Source organism: Dipodomys spectabilis, unplaced genomic scaffold (genome assembly GCF_019054845.1).
Source record: "Dipodomys spectabilis isolate Male_0828 unplaced genomic scaffold, ASM1905484v1 ptg000231l, whole genome shotgun sequence".
NCBI classification, from domain to species: domain Eukaryota; kingdom Metazoa; phylum Chordata; class Mammalia; order Rodentia; family Heteromyidae; genus Dipodomys; species Dipodomys spectabilis.
In genome coordinates, this window is record NW_024870908.1 from 5,898,646 (window position 1) to 5,913,709 (window position 15,064).

At 59.1% G+C, this 15,064-nt stretch overlaps 2 protein-coding genes across 3 annotated transcripts; one reads left to right on the top strand and one right to left on the bottom strand.

Annotated features, from left to right (window-relative positions):
* The first annotated feature begins 373 nt into the window (after positions 1-373).
* Positions 374-5,365, top strand: Eef2kmt (eukaryotic elongation factor 2 lysine methyltransferase). Its single transcript, XM_042698405.1, has 8 exons — positions 374-480; positions 1,808-1,873; positions 1,950-2,030; positions 2,895-2,996; positions 3,241-3,374; positions 3,466-3,731; positions 4,057-4,203; positions 5,265-5,365. Exons 1-8 carry the CDS (start codon positions 382-384, stop codon positions 5,363-5,365), a joined length of 996 nt encoding a protein of 331 aa, XP_042554339.1. The 5' UTR covers positions 374-381.
* Positions 5,366-5,401: 36 nt separating this feature from the next.
* Alg1 (ALG1 chitobiosyldiphosphodolichol beta-mannosyltransferase) lies at positions 5,402-13,967 on the bottom strand. 2 transcript variants are annotated; one of them, XM_042698403.1, is made up of 13 exons: positions 13,651-13,967; positions 12,580-12,657; positions 12,306-12,409; positions 11,105-11,253; positions 10,567-10,656; positions 10,154-10,264; positions 9,710-9,831; positions 9,530-9,568; positions 9,069-9,128; positions 8,657-8,767; positions 7,430-7,544; positions 6,587-6,662; positions 5,402-5,869 (listed from the first exon to the last, which is right to left on the bottom strand). In XM_042698403.1, the coding sequence occupies exons 1-13, from the start codon at positions 13,865-13,867 to the stop codon at positions 5,744-5,746; spliced, it is 1,398 nt and encodes a 465-aa protein (XP_042554337.1). In that variant the 5' UTR covers positions 13,868-13,967; the 3' UTR covers positions 5,402-5,743. The 2 variants fall into 2 exon arrangements, with proteins under 2 accessions (XP_042554337.1, XP_042554338.1); XM_042698404.1 differs by lacking the exon at positions 13,651-13,967 and adding an exon at positions 13,078-13,182 and having other exon boundaries at positions 5,404-5,869.
* Positions 13,968-15,064: the final 1,097 nt, after the last annotated feature.

Sequence of the window (15,064 nt, forward strand, 5' to 3'; positions counted from 1 at the left end):
TGTTGGAGTTTGGGTGACTTTTTTCCTCTTCCTGAAAGATCAAAGCAAACCCCTGGAAGCCCAGGTGATCCTGTGTGCTCCCCAGGCCTACTGAATGCTTATTTATTTAATGTCCTCCTAGCTAGCCCTGAGGCCCTGGAGGACACCCACAGCCAGGGCCTGACCCGGGCCAGGGGAGTGGTACCGGCCCCCACTACCCGGGGATCGTCTAGCCACGCCCCCATGGGGGCCGGATCCCGCCTGGCCCCGCCACAAGCCCCGCCCAGGCTTCTTTGGCCCCGCCCCGTAACTGTAAGGACGCCGTCAGGCCCTCGGCCACGCCCCCTTTGTAGGCTCCGACCCACTTCCGCCCGTCTCCTAGCAACGCCGGCCCCGCCCGCCATGGCGCTGGAGGAGCGCGCGGAGACAGCCGCCGGCCTGCTGCGGAGCTTCGAGCGCCGCTTCCTGGCGGCGCGGGCGCTGCGCTCTTTCCCCTGGCAGGTGGGCGGCGAGGCCCGGGGCCCGGTGGGCTCGGGAAGGGAGGGGGGGGAGGCATCGGGACTGGAGCCCCGGCGGGCGGCCCCGGGAGCCCCCCGGGCCTGCGGCCTGGGCGGTGCGGGAGCGCGGGGCCCCCGCCGCGTGGGGCTCCGCAGGGTCGCGGCCCGCGCGCGATCGCGCTCCAGGACCGGGACGGTGACCAGCCCGGCCCCCCGGGGATCGGACCTCAAAGCCGCCCCGGAGCAGCCGAGGCCTGACAGGGCCTGGGGACCCGGGCTGGCGCGTGGTCCCCGCAGCGGCGGGGGCTCCGTGGACCCCACCGCACCCTGCTTGGCGATGCACGTGCGGTGATGAGTTCATGCGTGAGCCCCTCGGATACCCAGGCCTCCTTGTCTGCCTCCGACACGGAAGGTAACAGCAGCTGTAGGCCCCCATTCAGGGCCCACTGTATTCGTTCGTGAATACGGCCAGCACCCGAGAGCTGCGGCCTACCGCTGACAGCCCGACCCGAGAACGTGTTCAAAGGCCGATCAGAGGACGTGTTCAATGAGGAGAGAAGCAGAGCGAGGACCCAGGCCTTGTCCCTGACCCACACCCCTAGATACTGCTTGACGCCGTGACAGCATCTCTCTACCATCGTAATCAGTGATACTGACTTCCTGGAGCTGTTTGTGTCACCGTCCTTAAGTTAGTCAGCGCCTCCCTGATTTAGTGGCCAGGCACCGGGCAGTCTGTGTTACAGACAAGGCCCTGCTCAGATGAGAGCCCCAGAGAACTGATAAATGATTGAACAAGAAAATTCCACAGGAAAGTTGCCATAACACCACTTAAACAGGGAGACAGAACTGGGGGAAACGGGAGACTTAGCCAAGAGGCGGCATTTGAACTGAGACTTAGTGAAGCAGCCAGCCGCTGCTGGACTGCCTTGAGGAACAAGAAGTACAAAGGTCCTGTAGTGGGAACACAGGGGGTCAGTGTGGCCAGAGGGGGACGTATGGGACAGGGTGGTAAGAGGAGATCAAGGAGGAGCCAGGGCCTGATCTGCCTGGATCCCGAGCTCACTAATGGGCTCCAGTCCCCCGAAAGAGCACCGAATGAGCAGGCCTAACCCCTGCACAGTTGAGTCTCCGTCCCAACTCAGAGGGCAGGTCCAATCCAGCCTTGACAGGTGAGCACCAGGCTTCAGCCTCCGATGGCTCCCACTTCTGACCCCAAGGAGGCAGCACTCCATGCTTTGCTTACCAGTTGTGCATGTTTCGTGTTGCTGAGGGGAAAAAAATGGCTTAATATCTCATTCATGCTCCATCTATCTTTCTTTTCCTCCCAGTAGAGCCTAGAAGAGAAATTGAGATGTTCACCAGAGTCTGAGCAGCTGCTGCTGGATATTTTACAGAAGGTAAGGGCGCCAGGATTCAGTGTTCCTAGATGAAGTTGTCAGAAGCTAAGATCTAACCACTGGGTTCTTCCGGTAGACAGTGCGACACCCTGTGTGTGCAAGACACCCACCATCCAAGAATTACACCCAGAGCTTCGTCTTGGAGCTCATCAAAAAGGTTAGTGACAGTCAGGGACTGCCAGGCCCCCCACCCCTCCCCCCTGCCCCATGCCTCCCCTGCCAGCCCTGTGCCAGGGGCCTCCAGAGGGCAGTGGGCTGGACCACCAGGGACAGGGCAGAGTGAGAAGGGAGGGCAGGGGTAGGGGACAGCAAGGCTTTTCTTCCCACTCACATCCAGCGCTCTCAACACCAGCCACGTCTGTTCTGGTCGCCTCCCACCACACAGGTTCTGGTCCTGCAGAGAACTGGGGGCACCCCCTCCCTGCCCCACAGCCCCACCCACTCGGATCCCGCCTGGTACCTGCCAGCCTGGGGAATGGCACAATGGCTGCCGCTGGAAATTTGAGCAGTAGCATACGTTCCTTCGCAGCTAGCCAGTGACGTTCTCCATGCGCAGTTGGCTGGAAGGATTACATTCACAGGCCGGGCCATAGCAAATCCTGTCAGCCAGCCCACACGCTAATGACCTGTGCCCCTCCATCACCCCTGCCCAAGGCCCCTCTGGGGCCTTCCTGGGTCCCCAGAAGCCCGGCTGGTCCTCAGATGAGCCTAGTCCCACCTGGTGAATCTCAGGGGTGCCATTGAGAGCAGCTGGGGTGCCACCCTGGTGACTCATCGGACCATTCTCTGGTCTAAGACTGGCGGAGCTTTTCCCTCAGTCCCTGGCGGCCCTGGTGGGATCCACCTGTCGTCCCTTCCTCCGACCTTCCACCCCAAATCTCTGTCACCATGGTGAGAATCAGGCCAGAGGAAGGGCGCGGTGACAAGGTCCCATTCCAGCCTCACCTTTGGATCACAACCAAAGCCAACAGGCAGCAGCTGGGTGCCACCCCAGCTGTCCCATGGCCCTGTCTGTCCCCAGCACGAAGCTGTCCACACCGAGCCTTCGGATGAGCTGTACGAAGCGCTGGCAGAGGTCCTCACAGCCAAGGAGTCCACCCGGTGCCACCGGAGCTACGTGTTGGTATGACGCATGCGCCCTCCTCCCGCCCGCCATGGGACATGGGACCCCAGCTTGGCTTCTCACCCTACACGGGCCCTTGCAGTGTCCTGGTGGTAGCGTGCCCACAGTGTGCTCTTCCTCATTACTGAGCAGTGTTCCCCCACAGTGGACACCCACCATCTCTTAGCCACTGCCCGCTGTGGTCTAACGTGGCGATCTGTACTGTGCGTGCCTGGGCTAATTCTCCCGCCCTGTCTCCCTGCAGCCATCGGGGGCGGTGGTCACGCTCTCTGAGAGCACAGCCATCGTGTCCCACGGCACCACCGGCCTGGTCACATGGGACGCCGCCCTCTACCTCGCAGAGTGGGCCATCAAGAACCCAGCCACCTTTGCTCACAGGTGACCTGGGTCCCGTCCCCCACCCTGGGTCTTCCTTGAGCGTGGCAGCGGGGCTGGGCAGTCACAGACACGGGCCCCCTTCCCCACCCAGGACGGTCCTGGAGCTTGGCAGCGGGGCCGGCCTCACGGGCCTGGTCATCTGCAAGTCGTGCCGCCCCCGAGCCTATGTCTTCAGTGACTGCCACAGCCGCGTGCTCCGGCAGCTCCGGGAGAACGTGGGCCTCAACGGCTTCTCGCTGCAGCCAGAGCCCGCCGCAGACACGCACACGCCCCTGGTGACCGTGGCCCACCTGGACTGGGACGTGGCCACCGCCCCTGAGGTCGCTGCCTTCCAGCCGGACGTCATCATCGCAGCCGGTGACCCTGGGCTCCTGGCCATGTCTCGGGGGTGGTGGGCCGCAGTGTGGCGGGCAGGGGCCCACAGGGCACCCCGAAGTCACCCCGGGGGCTCCAGGGTGGTGAACACCCAGAGGACACCCCACCCTGCCCCCACATCAGTGCCAGGCGGCTAGTGGCCTGCGCACCCCCAGAGCTTCAGACGTGGGGCACACCCATCCCCAGCACCTCTCGCCCCCAGCGTCCCCTCCCCGGGCAGTGCGTGGCACAGCTCTGATGCACCCGGCCACCTCCTGCCCTGCGGCCAGCGGGCCCGAGCTCGTGGTGACATGGGTTTTCACCGCAGACGTGCTGTACTGCCCGGACGTGACCCGCTCGCTGGTTGGGATCCTGCACAGGCTCTCTGCCTGCCCAGGGGGCTGCACGCCCGAAGTCTACGTGGCCTTCACCATGCGCAACCCAGACACGTACCGGCTGTTCACCACCGAGCTGGGTGAGCCCTGGGCCCTCAGGCCACCGTGGTGTCCCCCACGCGCCTCCTATGAGGTGGAGATGGGCCTGGGAGGTTGACGGGGGAGGGGGGGGAGGGGGGAGCCCCACCACGGGCCTCAGATGCAGTCTCAGGCTGGGTGCGGGCAGTCGGTGCTTGCAGCCCCCACCCTGTGTGCAGCTGGGGTGTGGCTCAGGGACACAGCCTAGCCTAGTCTGCACAGGTCCCGGGCTTCACCCCCAGCACCCCTCAAGACAACTATCTCCATGTCTCTGTAACTATGGGGAATTTCTAGAACACTCCAGTTAGTAGCAACAGTCTAGAGCCTTCCACATCTTTTTGTCTATTCTAACTGGTTTTATAATAACCGTAACTGGGACTCCATGGCGAGCGAGCCCGGCCATCTGCGCCCGCACACGCCCCGGTCCTGGCCTTGTGCGGTCCGCTGGTCCAGCAGCCCGGCCAATGCAGGTTCCGATCGCAGCTCCTCGCCCCCTGGGCTGACTGGCAGGTTGGATGGGTGCAGAGTGACGGGGACCTGAGGGCTCCCGTGGCTGTCACTGCAGGGTTGGAGAAGGGTTGGGTTTTGTGTGTGTGTGATGCTGGGGTTTCGACCTGGGGGCTCACACTTGCCAGGTGGGTGCTCTACTACTGAGTCATACCTCCTGCCCTTTTTTTGTTTGTTTCTGGTTGTTGTTTTATTTTCCTTCAGTAAAGTCTCCCTTTATTCTCAGGCTAGCTGGCCTGGACTGCAATCCTCCTATTTGTACTTCCCCGCACCACTGGGATGAGAGATGGGCCTCCATGCTATTTTGTATGTAATGGCAGAGATGGAGTCTCCAAACTTTTTTGGCCTAGGTGATCTTGGCCTTCCAAGTAGCTAGGATTACAGGCGTGTTCTACCATGCCCAGCCTGTCATTCCTGCCTTAAGACCACAGGTTCCTGGTCCCACCCCAGAGGTAGACTATAGACAGCTACAGAGCCTGGAAACCTGTGATCAGCTCGAGCCAGGCTGGACACACCTGCCCCTGTCCTGCCATCCTGAGACCTTGTGCCATTTCAGACGACGCTGAGATCGGCTGGGAGACAGTGCCGCCTCACACCCGGAAGCTGTTCCCCTACGAAGGATGCTCAGAGACTTCCATCCTGAGGCTCACGTTGTAGGTGCACCAGCACCGGGAGGCTTGATCTCCACCAGACAAGGGGCTCTGTGAACCACACTGCCTCCACCCTGTGAAGGGTTAAATTCTGAGTCAGAACCACCAACGTTCCTGAGAAGAGGCAGCGGGCACGAGGGGGTGCTGCTTCCGGGCTCTCAGACCGGGTCCTCTGTGTAAATAAGTATGTATTTGCCACGTGTGTCCCCAGCCCGTGTGTGCTCTACATCACAATTCTTGGTCCCACTGCAGGAGACAAACCCAGTCTCAGGCCTGGGATCTGGGCCAAGCAGCCCCTAGGTCAGCGCCGCGGAGTGCCTGCTGCGGTCCTTCCCGCCTCTGGCCACTGGGGGGCACTCAATAACAGTGGCCCCAGGCCCCAGGGTCAGTCCACCAAGGGGAGAACGGTCCGCCTCCAGCTCTCGTCCCACCGGAGCTGCTCTGCACTCCTGAGGTTCTCGCGGAACTGCTGTAGTTCACCAGTGGGGTCAGGAAACTTGGAGAAAAGCCTCTGCAGGAAAAGCACAGAGCACAGATCCGCATCTCAGGCCCTCAAACCACTGTTCCGGGGTCTATCCAGCCGCACCCCTAACTGGATCCCACTCAGTCATGGGGTGCTGGGGAGCCAGCTCCTGTTGCCACGGCCCCGGCCCTAGAGGAGCCCCTCATCCTGGCCCGCAGGCCAGCTAGCCATCTGCAGGGGAGGAAGGAGTGGGGGTCTGTGGAACATGTCCAGCCCACTTGCTTTGAGAAATAAAGTTTTATTTACAATCCCATGCATGCACAGACTGGTGGCTGCTTTCACGTTACAGCAGAAGGGTGAAGCCTTTCCAGACCCAGCCGTCTCTATTCAACTCAGGAACCATGGGCTGGGGCTGGGTGCAGGTGCTACAGCACCCGCCTAGAAAATGCAAGGCAAGGCAAGTACCATCTCTAGTACTGCAATAAGCAAACCTCTTCCAAAAATGAAAAGAAAAAAAGGACTGAATTTTATATCCTAGTCGAGCCCCACTGCCTCTCCCTGCTCCCTGGAGGGAAGCCCAGCACCCCATCTTTTGTGGGTGGTAAGCCGCAAACTCGGGGTAGGTAGGGAAAGCGGTGTTCAGGGGCTGGCTGGCGGCATGACCTATCACCTCTGTGGCCCCGGCACTAGCCATCCACAGACCCCCACAGCTGCCGCTGCTGGGCCTCCTCCAAACCCCTCAAGCCCTGGCCCCAGCACGGCTACCTGCAGCTGAGCTGCCAGTTCCTCCGCATCCTCGAACACCAGGCCGTTTTCTCCGTGCCTCACGAGCTCGTGCAAACTGCAGGGAGAGCAGGGGGAGCCTGAGCCCGCCGGGTGCCCAGAGCCCACACTCACGCAGAGGCGGGGAGCAGGCTGGGGCAGCTGCTCTGACCTGAGTGTTGGACACGTGGCAGCACATGTGTGGCAGGGAGCCACCCCAAGGCAGCTTTGGTCCTGTGTGCGAACCAAGGGAAGAAGCCAAAGTACGGCTTAAAGATGGCTGTTCTATCCCCAAGGACCCTGAACTCGGCTCACACCACGGTCAACACCCTAACTGCCCACCCGGGGCCTATGCCAGGACCACCGCTTCCAGAACCTTCTCTATCATGGCCCTTCCCACTGTCTATGCTGCCAGGGGAGGGAAGTCTTAGAGCTGTGGCTGTTTAACTGTTCATCCAGGAGAGCAGCCAGGAGAGGCCCATGGAGGAGAGAAGAAAGCAGGCCACTGGCTCGCGCGGCCCTGTGCTCCAGTGAGCGCTGCGGGAAGCCACCACCCACCACTGGGCCCGGCCTGTGCTGCAGACCAGGCCCTTCAGCAGAGGGGTAGGGTCTGTGGGTGACCTGGGCCCCAAATCCTCTCCAGATGATGTACATCACCCAGAGTAAATGCTGCGAAGGCAGCTTCCCCCGCCGGTGCGATGACACTGAAGCCATGCGTGTGGACACCACAGAAATGGGGTCCTCTGCCCCCCCCCAGGGTGCAGGGAGGCAGCACCCTGCAGGTCACACATGGCACCCCGATGGCTCATCTGTATCCCACCCAGGAGGGCTCGGTTCCACGCCTACCACTTGAAGTTCACGGCGCACACAGGCAGGCAGCACCCAAACATGTCCACCACCTTCATGGGCAGGTCCAGCCCGCTGGACGACCTGTGCAGACACACGCCCAGGTCCGCCGACCCTGGAGAGGGAGACGGGTAGTCAGGGCGCTGGGGAGCAGCTGCCTGGGACTGTGTGGCCCCTCCCACACACAGAAACAGGCAATGTTCCCAACAAGTGTCCCCACTGACGGTGGCCAGGCAGCCCTGGGCCTCTGCCACTGGCCATCAGGCCTATCAGAGGCTGCCCAGAGTTGAACACATGCTTCCTACGTAGCCACAGTTTATTCTGAAAGACCTGCCCAGCCTTGAGAGACCAAGGGAACGGGTAACATTGTCCAAAAAGAAATGTACTCTGCCTGTCATGAAAACGTAACCCCTCTGTGCATCACCTTTATAAAAATGGAAGGAAAAAAGGAAAAAGGAACTTCCCAGCAGTTACTGCACAACAACCCAGCTTCTACTGAAGGTGATGAAGATCCTACACAGCTTGGTGGATATCTCGAATACCACTGGTGTATACGTGGCATGTACTCACAGTGGTGGCAGTGGCAGCTTTTCTGAAGCTATTTTGCCTACATAATTTTTCTGTGTATGTACGTCAGTACTGGACTTGAACTCAGGGCCTGGGTGCTGACCCTGAGCTTTTTTGCTCCGGGCTAGTGCTCTACCCACTTGAGACACAGCTTCACGTCTGTCATTTTGTGGGGGGGTGGCAAGAGTAAGATATTTAGAGAAAAGAGTCTCATGGCCTTCCTTGCCCAGGCTAGCTTCAAATCACAATCCTTAGATCTCAGCCTCCTCAGTAGCTAGGAGGACAGGCACCTGGCCCTAAAGCGTTTCTTTAATTTTTTAATTTTTGGTCAGTTGTGGGGCTTGAACTCTGGGCCCGGGTGCTGTCCCTGAGCTCTTTCGCTTAAGGCGAGCGCTCTACCATTTCAGCCACAGCTCCACTTCCAAGTTTTCTGGTGTTTAATTGGAGATAAGTCTCACGGACTTTCCTGCCCAGGCTGGCTTTGAACTGCGATCCTCAGATCTCAGCCTTCTGAGTAGCTAGGGTGACAGGCGTGAGCCACCGCCACCCAGCTTTTTTTCTTTTTCTTTTTTTTAAGACTATGCTACAGAAGCCAGCAGCGCTCTCCCAGCTGGCTCTTGCGTGCACCCCCTTTAACACCCGCCCTCCCTGGCCCCTCACCTAGCAGCAGCGGGTAGTCCTCGGCCTCCAGCCAGGGCGTGCAGATCTGGACATGCCGGAAGCTCTTGCGGCGGATGAGGCGGCCGTAGTACTCCTTCAGCGGCCCTTTGCCTGCGCAAGAAGAGTAGTCGCTGCCCTGGACCGTGTGTCCCCACGCCCAGGCCTCAGCGGACCCCGCTCAGGCTGGGAGGCCATTTCCCAGAAGCCTCTCTCCCAGCTACCTTCAGAGCCCACCTCAGAGCGCAGCCCTGCAGCCGCCATCCCAGGCCAGGCACACCCTGAGAGGCCAAATGCCGGGAGGTGGGGCACAGGGCCCACCCTGCCCACCAGGGTCTTGGGTGCGCTGTATAGATGTGGGCATCCGACTGAGAGGGCAGTGAGCAGGGGAGCAGGCCCCAGGGAAGCCGGGTACCTGTTATCACACACACGAGGGAAGGCAGGCCAGCCCCGCCGAGAGTCAGCTGCTCAAACTCTGTTAGAAAAATCAAGAAACAAGGCTTGGGATGAGGCTCACACGGGAGAAGTGCTTCTGAGGCCTTGGGTTGGGTCCCCAGCACCTCAAAAAACACACTCAACATACGTACGTGCATACATGCATACATCTAGACAAAGATGACAAAGGACAGCCAAGTGGGGGGGCCCTTCCCCTAGGGAGACCCTGGCCCTGAGATGCTCTTCAGCCCCAGAGCCTCAAGATGGGACACAGAGCTGCACACCACCTCCCTCCTCGCTAGGCTGACCAGCCCCATGACCCCGGGGGAGGGGGGGGGAGGGGAGGGGGCACAGGAAGACCCTCCACAAAGGCCCAGCAAGCGTCTCACGGATCAGTGACCCCTGCCCAGCCCAGAACAATGGACCCCACCACACACCTACTTTCTAATGCGGCCAGCAGGACGGAGAAGTCCTCGTCCTCTGTGAGAGAGAAGGGAGGGTCACAGGTCACCTCCCCGACACCACCCCCTCCTCCCCGGGGTGGGGACGGGCTTGTGACTTGGCAGGAGCCCCCAGGTGTAGGGGGTGGACACACCAGTGTGGGGAGGGGCGCGGGCACACCTGTCCAGCTGGTGCTGCTCACCAGCAGCACTGGCCGCTCAGGAAGGTGCGTCACCAGCCCGCTCCCGGCATCCTTCTCGGTGAAGGCCGACCTCTCTGTGGCGGGGTCCGAGGGCTCAGAACTGAAGGAGCAAGGAAAGCCCAGGGGATGTGGCAAAACCCTCGGAGCCAGGTGGCCACGGGCTCTGGGCTACTTGGCCCCAACGACCACCCCACACACTCAAGTTACACTGACCTCCAGGCTTCCCCCTTTCCCCGCCTGTCACCCCGCTCCTGAAGGGGAATACGAATACTCAGGCCACCCTAGCTCTTCCAAACCCAGCTCTGCAGCTGCGGCCCGTGAGCAGACACCGTCAACCCACCCGTGAGTATGGGAAATACCGGGTGTGTAGGAGGGGACAGGGAGACCCAGGTGGGCAGCCAGCACAGGAAGACAAGACGAACCGTGCCTGGAAAGGACAGTGGGTGCGGCCCAGCTTCATGAAGAGCTCGTGCTGCAGCTCGAGGGGCATCTCCTTAAAGAAAGACGCCGGCCTGTCATAGACAGTCAGAGCCCTAAAAGGAGAGGCCAGTCAGGGCACAAAGGACTTGAGGGAAGGAGGAGACAGACAGACCCAAGCAAGTAAGAGCTCTTGGGGAATCCCAGGCGTCCGGATTCCTTGGGAAGTGCACGATATTTAAGCAGCAAACTTCCAGGACTGCCCCAGCTAGGTGGGAAAAGAAGCTGCCTAACATTTCCCCCCACCCCGCTCCCCCAAAACCATAGCCATCTGGTGGGTGCCGGAAAACCACCAACAGATGTAGCAAGTGGCAGCTGCCCCTGGACACTCCTGGGACCCCTGGGCTGGCTGAGGTACCTGATGCCCCAGTTCTCTGCCAGGTCTTCCCGCATGGCGTTGGTCACACACAGGTTCAGGTGGGACAGACGCCCAAAGAGCCTCTCATACCTGCAAAGGTGTCTCAGGTGAGCGCGCAGCTGGGGTGGGGCTGGCCCAGAGGCCACCAACACCTCCACCAGGCTACAGAGCTGCCATCTCCCAGATCTGCCGGAGTTGGTGCCAACCGAGCAGCCCCTGTACCAGCCTTCTCCCCCCTACCCCCTCCGTCCCGTCACTCTTCTGTTAAACACACATACGAGAACGCAGCACCCCCTCACTGGGGCGAGACGGAGGGCACCCCTGAGGCGCAGCACAGAGTGGGTGCGCACAGCAGGGGCCTAGGCTGCCAGGTGCTGCTGCTGTTCCCACCCACAGTGAGCAAGGCCCCCGGGGTGGGCGGCCTGAGGCCGGCAGTGCCCAGACAGAGGAGGTGACACCAGGCTCGGAGCAGCTCCAGAGCCGGCACCTCCCTGCGGGAAGGAGTTCTAGCATGGCACCTGCAGCCCCCAGCTCTCACCCCTTAGCCAACAGGACAAGCGGGTGCTGCGGGCCGTGCGCCAGGCCCATGATGGAGTAGCCGTAATTGTGCCAATCGGTGACCAGCTTGCTCCTGCAAAGGCAGCACACAAACCAGCAGACGGCGATGCCAGGCAGGCCCGGGGGGTTCTAGGAAAGAGAGCAATGTGGACTCTGAGGAGGAAGCCCAACCACATGCCGCACGATCCCAGGGAAAAGCCGCCGTGCCCACGGCACACAGACGTGAAGGACAAGAGCTGTTTCGTTCTGTGTAGCTCAGGCAGGCCTCCAATTCTCAATCTCCCTGCCTCAGCCTCCCGAGTGCTGAATTACAGCAGTGTGCCACCATGACGGGGAGACGGGAAGCGTGACTGACCTCTAGGTAACCAATGAGTAGAATAAAGACCCTCTCCACCACCAGAAGTGCCAGATCATAAATGAAACAGAACTGCTACCAAATTTGTTATAACCAAGAAACAGAATTGCCTGCTCTGGCAGATATAAATTACAATTAGAATGAAGCACGGCCCCTGTGCAAGGATGAAACAAATTCCTTATTTAAAAAAAAAAAAAAAGAAGAAGAACTGGGGGAGGGAAGGGATAGTGGGACTACAAGGGGTAACAATGATCGACAAATAATGTACTCACTGCCTTACTCATGTAACTGTACCCCCTCTGTACAGCATCTTTACATAAGATAAAGTTTAAAAATTAAAAAAAGGACATGAAAAGATTCCACTCTCCCCTGTCAGCAGCTAGTGATGGTCTAGAGATAAATGAGGGAAACTAAGGGGGGAGGGATTAAAAAGGGATTATATACCACATTTTCTTTTCTTTTTGTTGGTCTTGAGGCTTGAACTCAGGGCCTGGGCACTGTTCCTGAGCTTCTTTGTGCTCAAGGCTAGCACTCTACCACTTGAACCAGACAGCCACTTCCAGCCTTTTCTGTGTAGTTTATTGGAGGTAAGAGTCTCAAGGACTCTCTTGTCCTGGCTGGCTTTGAACTGTAGATCTCAACCTGCTGAGTACCTAGGATTACAGGCATGAGCCACCAGCACCTGGTTTAAAGTTTATATACATAAATGAACGTGTACTTGATCAATTTGTCCATATTTCTGTGTGAGATGTTGGGAATCAAACCCAGGGCCTTTCTGAGTTCACACCCAGCCCAATTTGTGCATTTTTTTTAAAGTGGCTCTCACCTGGAGAAAGATGTAGCCCGCTGGCTCAGTCCACATCAATTTCCACAGCAAGTGCACTGTCTGAAACACAACTTTCACTCCATACTGGACAATTCGGGGCCCAACTGCAAATCAAAACATACTTAACACCACCAAAGGAGCTTCTGGCAATCTACAGGCTTACATGCATACAACTCGCAAATGTATACATATATACAACACACACACACGCGCGCGTTGTGTACACACACACACACACCCTCCAGTCAGAGGAACCTGGAACTGACCGTCCTACCTGCAAGATGCTGAAGTTCTGTCAACTTCACAATGTGAATTCTGTCATTCTGCAAGAGCTCATCTCGGGGTTTGGAGTCTGAAAATGAGAACATCACCTTGAATGAATCACATGTGGCCACCAATCTTAAAGTCAGATATCTCCACTGTTCAGCTTGAGATGAAAAGTGAGTGTTTCATAAAATGAAACCTTTCTTTTTTCCCCCTGACATACTAAAATTTGAACTCAGGATTCCTGCATGCTGGGCAAGCAAGCACTGTACTACTTCAGCCATGCCCTTTTGTGGATATCTTGAGGTTCCCTCAGTAATTCTGCCCTGGTTGGTTTTGAACTTGGCAGCCTCCTGCCTCTGCCTCATGAGTAGCTTGGATTACAATCACACATCACTACTCGAGTTTCCAAAACCTCTCTGATCCTCCTCCAAGGAGAACAGAGAACAAGGCCAATTCATGTCCATTTCTACCAGAATGCCCAGCGAGAAGGGGTCCAAAATCGTACCACGTTTACCGAACACCAGGCCCAGCTGCACCGTAGGAGCTCAAGCCGACCAAGACTCCTGCACGGCAGTCTAGATCCGCCGCGCTGCAGCAGGAGCAGACTGTACACAAGAGGCTAAAGGTCAACCCTAGGCTGAGGCGGAGCCCCCCTCTCCAGCCATGCACGAGGATCTGGTCCACGGGGACCCGCTCCGGCCCGCACCGCACCGGCCTGCACCGCGGGAAAGCGGGCCTCGGCGTGGAGTGAACCCCCGGGGCCTGCGGGGCTCAGAGCCGAGGGGCGAGGGCCGGGAGGGGCCCGGCCGGCTCCCGTCAGCTCAGAGGCGGCTCTGCGGAGGGGCTGCAGCGGCCCCGCGCGCCGGGATTCGAACCCGAGGACTCAATGGACCCCCCCGCAGGGAGTGAGTGGTTCAGCCCGGGCCGTGGTCTTTGCCAGCTGCTCCCCGCCTCCCCCCGCGGGTCCCTCGAGAGGCCCGGGCGGGAGTGGCACGCAGGGGTGGGGGGGCATGGGGGCGTGGCGTGCGCGATGACGCGATCGTGCTGACGTGCTCCGCCCCTCCCCTCCCGCACTCACCGCAGAAGCCCAGCAACGTCACGGAGAAGCCGCACCCCGCCAGCGACAGCGCGTGGTACTGCATGCGGGGGCTGCGGCCCACGTCGCCCAGCACCACGACCAGCACGTGCCGGGCCGCGCGCCCCCGCGGCCAGCGCCTCCACGCGCCCAGCAGCAGCAGCAGCAGCGGCGGCAACAGCAGACACAGGGCCAGCAGCGCCACGCAGGACGCCGCCATCTTGCCCGGCCGGTCGCGGCCACGTGGTCCAGCGTCGTAGCCCCGCCCCCACGGTGTGCAGTGCGCAGCCGCAGAACCACTCTTCAGCTGGTGGGCGGGGCGGGAGAAGTGGGCGGGGCGAGGAGCCCGTTCCCTAACTGGGCTCCGCGGAACCACACAGTTCGGGGCGGCCACAAATCGGTGTGAACAGAATTCTTTAGAGAGACCTATACCTTTTTTTTGGGGGGGGGGTCCCAGTCCTGGGGCTTGAACTCAGGGCCTGGGCACTGTCCCTGGGCTTCTTTTGCTCAAGGCTAGCGCTCTACCACTTGAGCCACAGCACCACTCCCAGCTTTTTCTGTGTATGTGGTACTGAGGAATGGAACCCAGGGCTTCATGCATGCAAGGCAAGCACTCTACCACTAAGCCACATTCCCAGCCCTAACACTCCATTTTTAATGTGTAGTATTTATTATTCTGACATATATTGTATACTTTACTCATTATCTTCTCCCTCTTTTTTTTTGGTAGGTCCTGGGGCTTGAACTCAGGGCCTGGGCACTGTCCCTGGGCTTCTTTTGCTCAAGGCTAGCACTCTACCACTTGAGCCACAGCGCCACTTCTGGCTTTTTCTGTGTATGGGGTACTGAGGAACCGAACCCAGGGCTTCGTGTGTGCCAGGCAAGCACTCTACCACTGAGCTACAGAGACCTATAACTTCTTTTTTTTTCAAAGCACTAATTTCAAAGTGGAACGAAACAAGAATTTGGATCGATCTTAATTAAAGACAAAAAGATTCGGGGGGGGGGGGGGTGCCAGGCACTGATGGCTCATGGGTATAATCCCAGCTACTCCAGTGACTGAGATCTGAGGATCACAATTTGAAGCCAGCCAGGACAGGAAAGACCAAGAGACTCATCTCCAGTTAGCCAGCAAAAAGCCAGAAGTGGAGGTATGGCTCAAGTAGTAGAGCACTAGCCTTGAGCAGAAAAACTCAGGGCAGTGTCAGGTCTGAGTTTAACTCCAGTACCAGCACAATAAAAACTCAGGGACTGTGTCAGGCCTGAGTTCCACCCCAGTACCTGCACAATAAAAGAAGGAAAGATGGATGGAAGGAAGGGATGGATGGGGGGGGGAGGGAGGGAGAGAGGGTGGGTGTGTACTTGCCTGGCAAGCTCAAGCCTAAGTTTGAGAAAGAGGGAGAAAGCTAAACCACTC

What these genes read in the sequence shown, in the direction of transcription:
- Eef2kmt (XM_042698405.1), top strand. Translation starts at nt 382, where the DNA reads ATGGCGCTGGAGGAGCGCGCGGAGACAGCCGCCGGCCTGCTGCGGAGC. An exon ending in TCTTGGAGCTCATCAAAAAG is followed by an intron (nt 2,031 to 2,894) that starts GTTAGTGACAGT and finishes GTCTGTCCCCAG; the next exon opens with CACGAAGCTGTCCACACCGA. An exon ending in CCAGCCACCTTTGCTCACAG is followed by an intron (nt 3,375 to 3,465) that starts GTGACCTGGGTC and finishes TTCCCCACCCAG; the next exon opens with GACGGTCCTGGAGCTTGGCA.
- Alg1 (XM_042698403.1), bottom strand. Translation starts at nt 13,867, where the DNA reads ATGGCGGCGTCCTGCGTGGCGCTGCTGGCCCTGTGTCTGCTGTTGCCG. An exon ending in GACGTTGCTGGGCTTCTGCG is followed by an intron (nt 12,658 to 13,650) that starts GTGAGTGCGGGA and finishes TCTCATTTTCAG; the next exon opens with ACTCCAAACCCCGAGATGAG. An exon ending in AGAACTTCAGCATCTTGCAG is followed by an intron (nt 12,410 to 12,579) that starts GTAGGACGGTCA and finishes TTTGATTTGCAG; the next exon opens with TTGGGCCCCGAATTGTCCAG.